The 15215-nt window shown below is 32.7% G+C and overlaps 1 protein-coding gene across 1 annotated transcript; it reads left to right on the forward strand.

The window, feature by feature from the left end:
- The first annotated feature begins 81 nt into the window (after positions 1–81).
- LOC144435290 (radical S-adenosyl methionine domain-containing protein 1, mitochondrial-like) lies at positions 82–14454 on the forward strand. Its single transcript, XM_078123882.1, has 12 exons — positions 82–342; positions 1057–1109; positions 2916–3022; positions 3341–3473; positions 5250–5357; positions 6551–6656; positions 7753–7845; positions 8329–8433; positions 11018–11081; positions 11566–11713; positions 12689–12847; positions 14328–14454. The coding sequence occupies exons 1-12, from the start codon at positions 133–135 to the stop codon at positions 14440–14442; spliced, it is 1401 nt and encodes a 466-aa protein (XP_077980008.1). The 5' UTR covers positions 82–132; the 3' UTR covers positions 14443–14454.
- The last annotated feature ends 761 nt before the right edge of the window (positions 14455–15215 follow it).

Genomic DNA, 15215 nt, shown 5'->3' on the forward strand with positions numbered 1-15215 from the left:
AGGGTGCCTGCTGAGCACAGAGCTTGAGGAGAAGAGCAAGAGAAGCTCTTGTTACAACTTACACAGAGGGGGGAACATGCAATCGTTATGAAGAGAAAAAGTTAATAGATTCTTTCATAGCATTATATCAAAATGATATCAAGGCAATGCGTACAATTATTTACCCTCTGTTTGAGGAAATGTTCACATTTAAACTACTTTCAAAAACTAGAAAACATATGGAGATCATCCTGTGTGAGTCAGAGGACTTGTGTTACCCAGGCAACGACTGGAGTACTGTCAAGTGATGACAAGGATCTTTGTAGACCAGGGTGGCACCATACGGCATCAATTTATGTTCATGTGAGTCATTACAGTAATGGGGACATACAGTGCGATGATTCATATTAATGTCACTTGTCACTGCAGCTAGACCCTACAAAGTATTCAATTGGCCCTGTGTGACAGAAATAGAATGAAAAAATATATATAATGGTTACTTTCTGTATTGTATCATGTTACATAGTGTCTCTGCATTCCATTTACATCTCGGTGATCATCCAGTGTTTTCAGGGCAGTAAGGAGGTAAAATCTACCTGACTGTGCCCAAGTATAATTTACATGGGTAAATTGATTTCCCTACCAAAATGACAAGATATGGATACTCCGTGCAAGTTCTACCAGATTTCACTCCTCTATTCACAGTTTTCCCAATGCTTTGCAAACAAACACTGTACATCATTCTGCTTTCCACAACATCATGTTATTTTCCTACCAAGCATTTTTTATACGGATTCAGAAGAAAGAAAAAATAAAAAGAAAGCGTACATAATTTTCCAATGTTAATAATACCACTTATTATTACAGAGTTTGTTCAAAGATGGAAACAAAAATGAAACACATGATTAAAAGAAGATTTAAAAGTTTAAAAAAAAAATGATATTCCAATTCTAATTACTATGCTGTCAGAGGATTTTAGTAAATCAACGCATACATATACAGTGTGATGTGAAAAATGTGACATAAAGCTTGAGATTTGAATGTAATTACCCTTTTTGATATTTTCATTTCATATAGTGGCCATACTGCAGAAGACGATGTACCTATTGTAATTTTAACAAGTACATAAAGTAAGGATCATATTTATTGATATCATGTATTTATGAATCACAGTCATGAGTCATAGAAATTAAAGAGACACAGTCTGTAACTTTATGGTCTTTGATGGTTACTTTTGTTTAAAGGGACACAGTCTGTAACTTTATGGTCTTTGATGGTTACTTTTGTTTAAAGGGACACAGTCTGTAACTTTATGGTCTTTGATGGTTACTTTTGTTTAAAGGGACACAGTCTGTAACTTTATGGTCTTTGGTAGTTACTTTTGTTTTAAAGGGACACAGTCTGTAACTTTATGGTCTTTGGTAGTTACTTTTGTTTAAAGGGACACAGTCTGTAACTTTATGGTCTTTGATGGTTACTTTTGTTTAAAGGGACACAGTCTGTAACTTTATGGTCTTTGGTGGTTAATTTTGTTTAAAGGGGCACAGTCTGTAACTTTATGGTCTTTGGTAATTACTTTTGTTTACATTGAGATATCCTTATAATTCTTGTAATGCTATAATGTACTGAATCATGTGTGTATGTAATGGTAGAGCTCATACCAGAAATTTGGAAATAATATAAAAATGACATTATTAAATTTTAATACTATTACTAGGCAGACTATGTCACTTTAATATATCTGATAAACTCAATAATATACGAAATTATTAGTCATATTTGATATTGAAGTTAGACAGCCTGTATGGACCAATTGAATCTAAAGCGTGACATGTAACAATCCAAACTGTATTTTTTTTGTAACAATGAAATCTGACATGTTTTTTTTTTCCTTTTATGAATTTATGAACTTTGCGGTTTAGTTTTGAAATCCTGTTGGTGTACTTTTAACAGAGTGCAATCCAAAGATACCAGCAGAATATCCCTATATTTATTCCTGGAATGATAACACATCTAGCTTTCAGTCCAGCGAGGTGACCCAGAATTAAGTCATGGAGTGATATTAAGGGTGTATGGTTTACACATGTCTATATTTAGCAAAGCAGAAAGGTCCCTTTAAACAAAAAATAAAAATTTAGTAATGAAAATTTCTACTCACAGAGTCAAAAAATTTCTTGGATGTGAATCCCAAATTTTCATGGATGTCTCATCAGCGGTGAACTACAATGGGCTATTGTCAAGTGTCTCCGAAGAGTAGTAGTACACCCCTGATGATGCTCTCGATGCTGATGGGATGTCAGTGAAAATTTGAGATTTGCTCCCAAGAAATTTTTTGAGCAGAAATTTTCATTACCTATGAAAGTATGAACCCATAGTCATAGTCCATGATTCATTCTCGCGCAAATCAAAATATTCATTTTAATAATATTCTCAGTAGAACAAAACATTGGGTAACAAACATGGCAATGTTACATCATTCAACAACATAGATTGAATGTACATGGTAAACTTTATTACACGAATACTTTCTTGTAAAAAACAAAATTCTGAAAGAGCTAATATTTTATAAACTGGCTTCTCATTATTAGATCAGAGAATTGTGTTTTAACAACAACAACAACAACAACAACAACAACAACAAACCATTTATGTTATACTCTATACCCTTTGTATAATCAAATGCGAGTGATTACATTTTGTATTGTTGTCAAATGTAAAAAAAAAAATACACAACAAGCATGTTGTTGACCATACTCTCACTGTTAAATGACTATAGAGACAGTGTGATCCAGATTCTCACACTGGCAGTAAACATAGAGAAGTCTGATCCAGATTCTCACACTGGAGTAAACATTTTTCAACCAACATTTGCATTGATCAACTGTAGAGTTGTAGCATTGATCTTGACTAATATTATTATCTTGATATTTGTATAGTTCCAATGTCAATGAAGACAGGCTAAAATCCTGCCTAGTGAGAGAAACAACTACACTTCTAGAAATGAGTGGAGTCAACAATATTTCATCAATCTTCTTTGGAGGAGGTGGGTACTTTTATTATTGTTTTACTGTGTTCTTGATTAGTTAGAATCAAAATAATCCAGCTAGTGGTTTTTCTTACTTTGTGTCCAAAGAAGTTCAAGATACCAACTTACTCTATGTGAATTTTGGAATACTGCAAACCTGGAAATTTTTTGCTAAAAACTTATTTTTGCTTATTTCACTGGAAAACAAAAATGCAAAAATAACTAGTGAATAAAATATCTGGCAGCCCTTTCAACTATTGCGGACAGTAATAGACCTTTCGGATTGACAGTGACCTCTACCATCCTGACTCACCTTATTTAATGTTTGTGTTACAGGAACACCCAGCCTAGCAGCCCCCTCCACTATAGCAGCCATCATTGATACTGTCCAACAAGTCACTAATTTACAACCCAATGCTGAAATCACGTTGGAAGCAAATCCCACCAATTTAGAAACACACAAATTAAAGTAAGTTCAATTTTGTTATCATTTGACGTCAATCGATCTCTTTTTTCAAGGGGTTACAAATGAAATATGCTTATAGCTATTTTATTCTGCTGGTCATAATAGTAATGAGGAAAAGATATGATATTAGGGGTACCCATACTGGCAAGTTTCTCATTGTACCACTTTAAAAACCATGGTTCAGTTGGTCGGTTAGAAATAAAAATAATAATTTTTTTTTTAAAAGTAAGTGTATTTGTACATGTTAGTAATACTTGCATTTCATAATTATACTTTAGCAGTCTGAATGATGTAGGAATGGCATTTAAATTTATAAAGCCACTAAGAAGAAAACTTTGGACGATCTGTTTACACTAGTCTGTCATTTTATCGTTTATCATGTATCGTTTATTTGAGTACACCTAACAAAACCCTGGGGAGTTGTTAATGGTACAAAACATAAAAGGAAAATAATAACAAACCTAATAAACTATCTAAAAGAAGCATTACATAACATAATAAAACTAATGAACTACAAAAGCTATTCAGTGAAAAGAAAGAGGAAAATAATGTATGGTAATTAGACAGATTTAAGGAGATGTATATTTTATTATGTATTACAATTATTTTGTCGGTGGTGGTCTCTTTGTATATTACTTAATTTGATATATTTGCCAAGTGCAATAATTAGATTTGTGTTCATTGTTTCTTTAAATTTTTGTTCTTCTGGTAAGTTTCTAAAATTATCAATATATATATATATTGTTTTCTTTGTTGAAATTGAAAACTTCTCATAATATGTTGTTTTTTTGTATTCATTATATGGACAAGATATTTTATTGCTTCCTTCTTCACAATATATCTAATGGGAATCTTCAAAGTTCAAAGTCAGTGTAAGATACAGATATTCATGCCACGCTATCAGCACCAGCACCACTCATGGTTAAGAAGCCGGATAGGGCTTAAGAACACGATGTATCTTACAGACTTAGATTATGATTATACATGCTCTTGCAGTTGTCATCATACAGTCAGTGACATTGTGATTTGTTCTAATCATAGAGGGTGTCATTTTTTAAATTTAATTATGTCACCAGTTTGAAGAAATATAGAGTCAGTGGGTCATAAGAAAGATAGAATGAAGTATGAACACCCATTTTGAGATTCATTGCACAAAATCTGAATATAGGAAGTACTGACTCAAAACATTATAATAATGAATTTAATGCACCACTGTTATATATTATATGACAAGGCAACTTTTCAATACACTTTATGCAAATTTGTTTGTAGAGGCGTGAAACTAATACAATGAATTACATAAGCCGGAAGTGCAGTAAAAGTTTGATATTACACTTCCTGGTAAATTGTATGGGTGTACACTTATTTTTGCAACATAGGTGTGTTGTATTTGACATTTTATGTTGAGTGAATCATTTTTATACAAGTCATGTTTCTACTATTGTGAACATTCTATCAAAATATATCAGATACATATTTCATTGTTGTCAGAACAAGCATCGATAGTGTTTCTCATTATCATCATCTGTAAACCAAACATTAAATTATGACAGAAATGTTGACAAAAAGGCAGATATAAACATATCAAGTACAAATATGCTTGTACCTTTCAAAAGTGAAATTTTGTATTTTCATTTGAAAAAATATTCCCAATATTATTTAGGAAGTGTTTTGTTTATCACCTTCGTGCTTCATTTTAGGAGATAGTTTGGAACAGCTTAGTTAAGATGTATTAAAGTCAGCTGGTAAAATTCTGGTTTTGATGTCTATATTTTACAGAGATTTCAAATCTGCTGGGGTCAACAGACTATCACTTGGAATCCAGAGTTTGAACAATCAGGACTTGAAGATTCTTGGAAGAGATCATTCTGTTGAGGAATCTTTAAAGTAGGTCAGAGGTCAGAAAGAGGTTATTACTTGGAGTGGGTCAAAGGTCAAAAAGAGGTCAAAAAGAGGTTATTACTTGGAGTGGGTCAAAGGTCAGAAAAGGTCAAAAAGAGGTTATTACTTGGAGTGGGTCAAAGGTCAGAAAAGGTCAAAAAGAGGTTATTACTTGGAGTGGGTCAAAGGTCAAAAAGAGGTCTTTTTTAATGCAGTTTTTGAGTAGACCAGAATTCATTTAGTCTTAATGAATGTAAGCAGAGTTGTAAAAAATGTATTGAAATATTGGTAAAGTGTATCTAAGAGAAAATGAATGCATAGAAATATGAATAGTAATGATTGACAATTTTCTTGACTTTGTGTCAAATAGATCTATAAAGGATAACATTTTAAATGTTGCTAGACCAGATACTTTTTTTTCACATTTTAAAGAGACAGCGATTTAAAGTATTGAATTAATGACCTTGTCTCAATATTTTATGAAATGGCCTGGATCGCCAATTGTAATCATTTTATTCATACCTCTAATTTATTTCATATGTACACAATTTTCTCAAGATAATTTGGATGTTAGAATACTGTACACTTATAGTTTTCCATAATAGGATATTAAGTGCCACATCAGATCTTGACATCTTGACTAAATATTTGCTTGCAAAGAAAAGCACATACTATAACACTCTTTTGAAAATATTGACACAGCCATGTGTAATCTGTTAATCTATTTGACTAAATATAATACAATTAGTACCACTCAGAGTAGAATTCATCATTTTTCAAATTAAATACAAAGTATGAAGTGTTTAATATATTTTCAGTTAATGTAAACACAGTGCAAATCATTCCTAGCCAAGTGTAAGATCTTTCAGTGATCTGCATATCAGCTATGAGTTCAAGTTTGGCAACTCTGGCAAAATATGTGATAGGAAATCAATAACGGTATTAGCCTGTTAATTCATTTTCAATGCATTCACTTTATAAATACCTGCAGAGGAAGTTACCACTGATACCAGTAAAACCTATCTGACAAATGACATATACCTCACTCCAGACTTAAAATGTTTTACTTACTCAAAACTTGGAATATTTCTTATCAAAATTCCTCCAAAAAAGATCCATGATAGAGAAAAATCAGTAAAATTGGTGACAATGCATAACATCTATGTTTTTCATGCTTTTTTTTCATTTCATAATTCAAGATGTCTGACTGAAGCCAAACAACTGTTTCCTGGAAAGACTTCTGTTGATCTGATATTTGGAAGACCTGGTCAAAGACTTGATGATTGGAAACAAGAATTACAAAAAGTAGGAAAATTCTCTCAATATAGGAATTATTTTCAAAAGCTGACCAGAAGTATTGTTGTTAAAGTTGCACAGTGTGTAACCATGGTGACATTTTCTGTTAAGTTAATTTATCAAATACACACAGAATACACTTTAAAACTTACTTAGAAGCAAATTAGTGGACACAGAAGACTAGAGGTGATTGAATGTGCTCAAAGAGTCTTAGTAACAGGGAGTATGAAATTTTTTTGGTAACCAAAAAATGATGTCATGATGTCATTTTTGCTTCATGTCTGAGTATCTAGCGAGTGCTCTTCCAGATGGTTGACATGATTTAACTATTAAAGTTGTTTGAATGGTATAAAGAATATTTCTATACAAGACAAAATTAATAACCGAGAATCATAAACTGACAGATTATGCCCCTTTAATATTAATTTAATATGTCAGTAGATATCAGTGATATTGTGTTTTTCCTGATCTGGCCACAGAGGGCATTATTTTTTCTTCACTCAGTCAGATCATGAGAACTGACAACGAAAGAGAGATTCACATTACTTACTTTTTCTTCAGTTCAACTTACAATGTATGGGTATTTTTGGAGTTTATTGTACACTCACTTAAATGAGGATTGGGTATTTATTTTGGATTTTTAATTTATAAAGCAATTTTATCATGACTTCCTACTTGAAAAATCAATGTGAAACAACATATACCAAGTCCTTGTTTGTAACTCAATAAATTGCAAAAGATTATTAAATGTGTAAAATGTTTTTTATTGTATGTACAATAACAAACATTTTACACATTTTTGGCTTTTTGCAATGTACTGAGGTACAAACACAGACTTAGTCTATGTTGTTTCACATTGATTTTTCAAGTAGGAAGCCATGGTGAAATTATTTTATAAATTAAAAATCCAAATAAAATACCCAATCCTCATCCATATGGTCACTTTGATATATGATCACTGTGTTAGGTTGTGAAGCTGTGACATTTTTTGAGAGCACACTTAAGGTTTGCTATTTCACAATATACTCATAGTAATCTTGATTTTTACCCAAACACTACAGTTTTGCTACAATGCCATTGGCACTATGTTTATTTTTGTGTACAGATTCTGTGTCTTTGTGATGACCATATATCATTATATCAACTGACTTTAGAGAGGGGAACAGCATTATTCAAAATGTGTACAAGTGGAAATCTGGTAAGTTAGTTTCTGTTTATGTTAATTGAGATAATATATTGTGAATTGGTAGACCAGATATTTCAAACTTACTGAAAAAAAAGATAGAAAGATAGCAATTCATGTGCTTTGTAATAATATCAACATTGCATTTTATTCTTTTAATTGTTCTTCTTTGTGAAAAATGTTTTATTTTTAATACTTTTCAAACGTAGAATTATTGACAGGGGTCCCTGTGCGCTTTATAATGGATGCAAGACATTTTGCTGTATTTGTGTAAAGGTCTATCATGTTCATGAAACCCCCCCCCCCCCACCTATGTTTTTGTTTGCACAGTACAGTAGGTCCACAATGTTCCTTCTTTTATTCATTGTCAATCTCAAACATTGTTTGCAGCATTTATAACTTTATAGGCCATAAAGGAGCTTTTCAGTAGAATTTTTAGGTTTTTGTGGAAAAGTTTGACCAGGTGTAGATTCAATTTTTCCTCCTGTTCATGTTCAGAGTGTTCCTGATGATGACAGCATGGCAGAATTATATGAACTAGCTGTTGATACTCTGTCTAATGCTGGGTTTACACGATATGAAGTGTCAAATTTTGCCAGAAATGTAAGTATTAAACTTGTGTACTGAATTTTGAACATTTGCACAATAATACATTGTGTTCTGTTTGTGTCTGCTCAACCTATATAACCTAAAACAACACAACATAACATTATCACTATCATTGTGAAACATAACACAACATAACATAACACAACATAACATAACATAGTGCATCCTAACCCATCAACATGACATAACATAACATCGCGTTAGTGCAATAAGTTCATATCAGCTATACAATTGTGTAGCAGATACAACCTTATCGCACTGACTCGACGATAATATAACATAGTATAACAACATGGCAAAACATAACACCATATAACATAACATGGCATAACATATAAAGACATAACATCACATCACAATACCACATAACATAACACATAAAGACATAACATCACAACACCACATAACATAATATGACATAACACATAAAGACATAACATCACAACACCACATAACATTATATGAAATAACACATAAAGACATAACATAACATCACAACACCACATAACATAACATGACATAACATAACACACAAAGACAACATCATAACATAACATGACATAACATATAAAGACATAACATCACAGCACCACATAACATAACATCATATAAAGACATAACATCACAACACTACATAACATAACATGACATAAAATAAGAGAGTATGGCATGACATAAAATAACACAGCAGAACATAACAACACAACACTATATATGGCATAATACATACAAATTCCCAGTACCATGTGACCACAAACAATAGCAGTCCAGAACCATGCTGTGTGTTTTTTAAACACAATACACAACATCTGTTTTCACTTTAAAATTAACCCCACCCATTCTATAGAATCAATGTAGAATAAAAATAAAAACGGCAAAAATACTCGGTAAAGAGACATGTGCAATTTTTTGGGCCATGCGTAATTTAAAAAAAAATTTTTTCAAATTCGAAAAAAAAAATGTAAGTGAAATTTATGCTAACATATATTAACTTTAAACCCATTGTAAAATGATATGATGTTCATTCAGTGATAAACTGCCTACCACATTTTCTGCATAATTTCTTTGTAAACAATGAAGTCTATATCTACTACAGCTGTTACTATTTATATTTGTGAATATTCATTCACTTTTTTTATGATAAATTATATCAGTACAAAAGATTTTGTAACAGACAGAATCTTTATCAGATGGTACTATATTATTTCATTCAAATCCTATTTCAATGTTAAAATGCTGTAAACCTGGAAATTTTAGCTCAAAAGACTTATTTTTGCTTTTTTTCATTGGAAAGCAAAAACGCAAAATTAAGTAGTGACTACCTTCTTGTACATGAACACAATGTACCAGTCTGGTAATAAGTTAAAATTAGTCTTTGTGAACTAGCTGAAGACTGTAAAATCGCAAAATTTTCTAGTGGTGAAAATATTTAGGTTTACAGTATTTTATAGATATCTGTTAGAGTTGATTCAACTAGTTTAGTTCTTATTCTTCGTCTTTCAGACCTCTCTTTCTTTAGAGACTATGTTGACATCCAGACTAATTTCAACAGACGTTGCCAAAACTGTGTGTTTCACATATTTTTATCTGTGATACTACAATAAGGACAAGACTTCAAACACACCAGCTTAATACAAATGAAAACAAAATATGAATGATTGTAACACCCATGAAATATAATATAGACGAAATATACTACGTGTAATCTGGACCGGACAAGCTACTACAACTATTGGATATATGAGAGAGCTGAACATAGAGGCTCAGAGAGCCTGCATTCAGAATCAACACTATAAACACTCTTGCAACTGAAAGCTGATATAAATATATGCATGATGAAATTCACATTATTCATGCAAGTCATTTGTACACTAATTACATATTTCAGTTTGTGTACAAAATTTACTGACAAAAAATGTAGTTTTGAAATGTTCATGGAACTGGTCACCAAACGTAATATACCAGTACATAGTGTACTCACATCATTATTCACACACAAACAACAGCAAAACAATGAACAATAAATTAAAAAACAAACATTGCATGACTTCAGTACTTTGGAATGTACTTTAATAGAATGCCAAAGCGAATCTACATGAGCTAGTCATATTAGTAATCACTATGACAACAAAATAAACATATTATGAACATTGAGTGACTTTTCAGTGTTTGGGAATATACATAGAATAGGCCATCAGATGAAATGTACATGAACTAATCACATATCATCTGCGTATCAACAAAGTAGTGATATTTAGAATTAAAACATGAAACATAAATGTCATTTTTCTCCATCCTTTCATTATTATCATTTATCTTTCCTTGTATTCTTTATCTCACTTTTGTTTATTTTCAAAGATAGTATGGTTTCAAGAGCAGATTTCAAAATTTAAAATTAAACCGTACTGTTTACTCCTTTGAATTGGATGCTTATATATAGATTTGTTATTCCTCTCTCTGGAGGCCTCTTCCATCCTGTTTGTTAAGTTTTTGTGATGCAATTAGATTTTTTCCCAAAGGTACAACTTAACACAAGAATCATCTTTTGAGTGATTTTTGCATTCCATTTCATCATCAGGGAGCAGAAAGCAGTCACAACAAAAATTATTGGTTTGGTGGTCAATATATCGGTGTTGGACCAGGTATGTATGTGCTGTATTCCTTCACTGACAAATAACATACTTCAAAGTGATTCTATCCCCCCCCCCCCCCCCATCATACTCAATGTATGCAGTGTTGATTTTCAGAACAGAAAGTAATGAATGAAGTGCAAATTGATGGTTGTTAGGGTATTATTATTTGAACATCAGGATTCTCATTATAGCCTTGAAATATTCATGAGATCATTAAGTACACTGTATACCTATTAATGGCAGAAATAGCAGATCTATTTCCTGAAACGTACATATTATGTAACTTTCGGTCAAAATATCAATTTACAAGAATTACCAATTTTAATATTCACCCAGTTTTTCAGTTTATGAAAGAAATAGTTGCTAATTGTTAGTAAATCATGAAACTTACTAAAATTGCAGTTACAGTGATCTGCCTATTATTACTCACTGATAACAGCTTGCTTGCCTTGAAATATCAAATATCGTGTATGCTATCTTCTTGCCTTCCTAGGTGCCCATGGAAGATTTGTCAGGACAGGAGAAGGGGAGAGAAACAGGGAAGCTAGGATACAAACTCTGGAACCAGATATCTGGATGGCAGAAGTGGAAATGTTTGGACACGCAACAAGGAAAACTGTAACACAGACACAGACCGACATGTATGTTGAATGAATGTAAATTGGGGACATTCCAGAGTATTCTGTTTCAAAGAAGACATTCACTAAGCACCCACAATTTAACCCCAGGTCTCATATTACTGTTATCTTATCTGACTTCTGTGCACATCCTGTAATAGGGTAATGAGAACAAATGCTGTTACAGGGTCTGTAAATTGGGCATTAAACTTAAAGATTTCATAGTTGTATTCATAGACATGTAACAGGTTTGTTGGCACAGGCATGCATACAGGTCTGTAATTTGTGGCTGTATACATTGCTGTGATCACATGACCGAAACAGGCCATACACACAGATGGGAACTGGAGATGATAATCTCTGTGAGCTGATGATACCTTTTTGGATGTTTACACAGTAGAGAAGTAGAAGTAGAAGAGATGTGTGTACAGGGTCATAAATTTGCTCAGATTCCAGAACTGTATACATATACACATACATGTAACAGGTCTGTTGGTACAGGTATGTATACACATGTGTAATTTCTGAGAATATCTCACAAACGGGTCATACACATGTAGTAATGTTTTAATTGCATGTATAAACAAATGTCATGATGAAATAAGACCCATGGCACACCTGTCACACATGCCATACAGTCATGTACACGTATATAGGTACCATCAGATGTAGAAAAGACAGATCTTGTGACATGCCTGTATACACATCAATGTATCAGCAGTGTAACTACATCAGGGTATATAGTAATGTAGCCACACCTCTGTGGACAGGTTTGTGGCTACAGCTCAGCTAAAAGCCTGTGCTGTCTTCACTGATACAGACCTGTACTGTCACACAGGAATATTACAGAGTCTAAACAAGACCGGTTCCAAGGGTGAAATTTTATTTGATGTGTAGACAAACTAGGTTAGTGTATACTAGTAACTTTCAAAGTATTTTTAATTAGATTTTCAGCACTAAACTTTTCCACTGTGATTTTTGTGTGTTTATTTTTTGTAGTCTTCAAGAGATACTGTTGTTAGGACTTCGTACAATGGTGGGTATTACAGACTTACGATGGCAACAGTTTTCAAATGGTACAAGTCTACAGACTGTGTTTGCTGATTCTGGTGTTCTTGATGAATTTATACAGAATGGACTACTTCAATTTAGTGACCAGTAAGTTGTTTGGTTGCTTTGCTGACTTTACAAACTTTTTAATCAAGTGAAAATACTCACATAAAAATGTTGATAGATTTGGATGGACTATGAGAACCGTTTATCATTTTGCTTGAATACGAAACATGGAGTCATATTGGTCGAATGGTCGGAGTGACTGGCTTGGAAGCTGTAGATTGCAGGTTTGAGCCCAGTCACTGCCATTTGCTTCTAAATGGCTAATGTCCTTGGGCAAGATTTGAACTATGATTGTGCCTCAGTCAACCCAGCTGTATAATTGGGGACCTGGTAGGATAGAGGTTGCAGTGTGAATGCTTTAATCCTATGCGCTTATAGAGGCTGCAATGGATTGTATTCTCCCCAGGGAGTTGAGGAAATATAAATGGCCGTTGTGCCGCTAAAGGTCCATGCCAGGGGTAATAATTGTAAAGTGCTTTGAGCGCAGAAAATGCTATATAAAAACCAACATTTATAGTTATAAACAAAACTATGGAAATATTGATAGGTTTTGAAAGGCACTAACATGTGTACCACTTTGTTTTGTGAAATGAATCTAATTTTAATTTCATGGTTAGGTAAAAAAAATGTTAATAGGTAATAAAAGGCAAGGAAAATACATCAAATAGATCTCAACCTATAAATTGATCCTCCAATTAATAGACTAATTATATGTGTTACTGTATTATGATTGGCAAACTTTGACCTACTGGCATTGTTCTGTAACTTGATTGTTATTATAATTATGTTCCACAGAAAATGTTGTAATGAGATAACAGCTGAGTTTGCAGGATTTTCACTCTATACGTACATAAAACCTTGAATAGTACTATTCTTAGACTGGTACATGTATAATGTTGATGTTGATGAATGCCTTCAGTGGTATTCAAAGTAGTTTGGCGTTGTTAACACAGTCAGGTAGCATCAAAGGGATTTTGTTGACATATCGGTATACATGTACCACTGAGTAAATTATGTCTCATTAAACCATCTATGTATGATGTCTGATTACCCAGCTTGAGTTCTGTCAATGACTACTTAGTGGAGTAAGTAGACTATCTGACAATACCTTGTAATAGGCAGCAAAAATCACCCCCACCCCCAAACAAAACAAACCAAACCAACACAACAAACAAACAAACAAACAAACAAACAAACTGATTAAAAACAGGCGTCAGCTGAATGCCTCCTGTTTTTGCCTGACAATTACAGCACTGGGATCATATTTATTTATTTACTTGATATTATCTATGCAAAATCAAATAGTTTAAATTGAACTAGTGCCAACTAAGTTGTCACAAATTGGAAAATTATAAGGAAAAATTTGTATTAACAAATTATTGCAAATAATAATATTAACACTTTGACGACTTTGTTTCTGTAACACTATGTAATTACACCGTAAATACAGAGTGTCAGCCTTGAAATAGCTTAAATTTAGGTATTAATGATTTTAAAAACATTATTTTGTTTTCTATTTCAGCACATTACAGGCAACATCAAGAGGACTGTCTGTTATTGATAGCATTCTACCTGACCTGCTAGTTGGGTTGCAAATATATTACCAAAATTACTCTACCCATCGAAATGATAGCTGACAGATTTTAGAGAAGAATTTTTTTCTCTGTAAATAATTTTTGTACAAACACAAACTAACTGTAAGTGTTCCCTTGAAGATGAAATAAAGTATTTTTATTTGCATAGATGTGGATTTTGTTTTGTTTTTTTTGGACTGTGTAGTGTGATATTCTGTGTTTGTTATCAACCCAGGTACGTCTGTGTAGCAAAGAACTGGCACAGTTTTGGTTTTAAGACAGTTGCAGACCCCTGTGGCTCCATGTAGTTTATCTAGATGGAAAAATTGGTCATTTACGGGCACTTCACATCATGCTGGTTGTATATAATGCTAGTAACTGACAGCATGATGTGGAGTAGTACCCATAATGATGAATCATCCAGTTTTATAGCTTACCAAAACAACATAGTGTGTTTTCTGAGGTTTTAGAATTTTTGTGAATATTTATTACTTTTATATGACATAAAACATCATAAGAATGAACAAGAACAAGTAATACCTTTAGAGAAACTTGAAAAATCCTCTTATTCCAGATATTCCTGGACCACAGCTAAAACAATAGGATAATGAGAAAACTTGTCAACTCAGAAATCTTAGGCATGATGTACCTACATCATATGTAGAAATACATTGAATAAACAAAACACTAGATTATTACTTGATCTGCACCATTGGGTGTTGAATACGTGAAAACTTTTCAAAGGCATGGAACACTACGATATCTTACCTTGAATACCCCTGACAATAGAGAAAACAAAATTGCAATATTTTCATGAATATTTCCTTGTCTAAATG

This window comes from Glandiceps talaboti, chromosome 5 (genome assembly GCF_964340395.1).
Source record: "Glandiceps talaboti chromosome 5, keGlaTala1.1, whole genome shotgun sequence".
Lineage (NCBI taxonomy): Eukaryota > Metazoa > Hemichordata > Enteropneusta > Spengelidae > Glandiceps > Glandiceps talaboti.

Coding starts and splice junctions, on each gene's coding strand:
- LOC144435290 (XM_078123882.1), top strand. CDS start 133: ATGATATCAAGGCAATGCGTACAATTATTTACCCTCTGTTTGAGGAAA. Junction 6,657..7,752: donor GGAAACAAGAATTACAAAAA/GTAGGAAAATTC, acceptor TTTTGTGTACAG/ATTCTGTGTCTTTGTGATGA. Junction 11,714..12,688: donor ACACAGACACAGACCGACAT/GTATGTTGAATG, acceptor TATTTTTTGTAG/TCTTCAAGAGATACTGTTGT.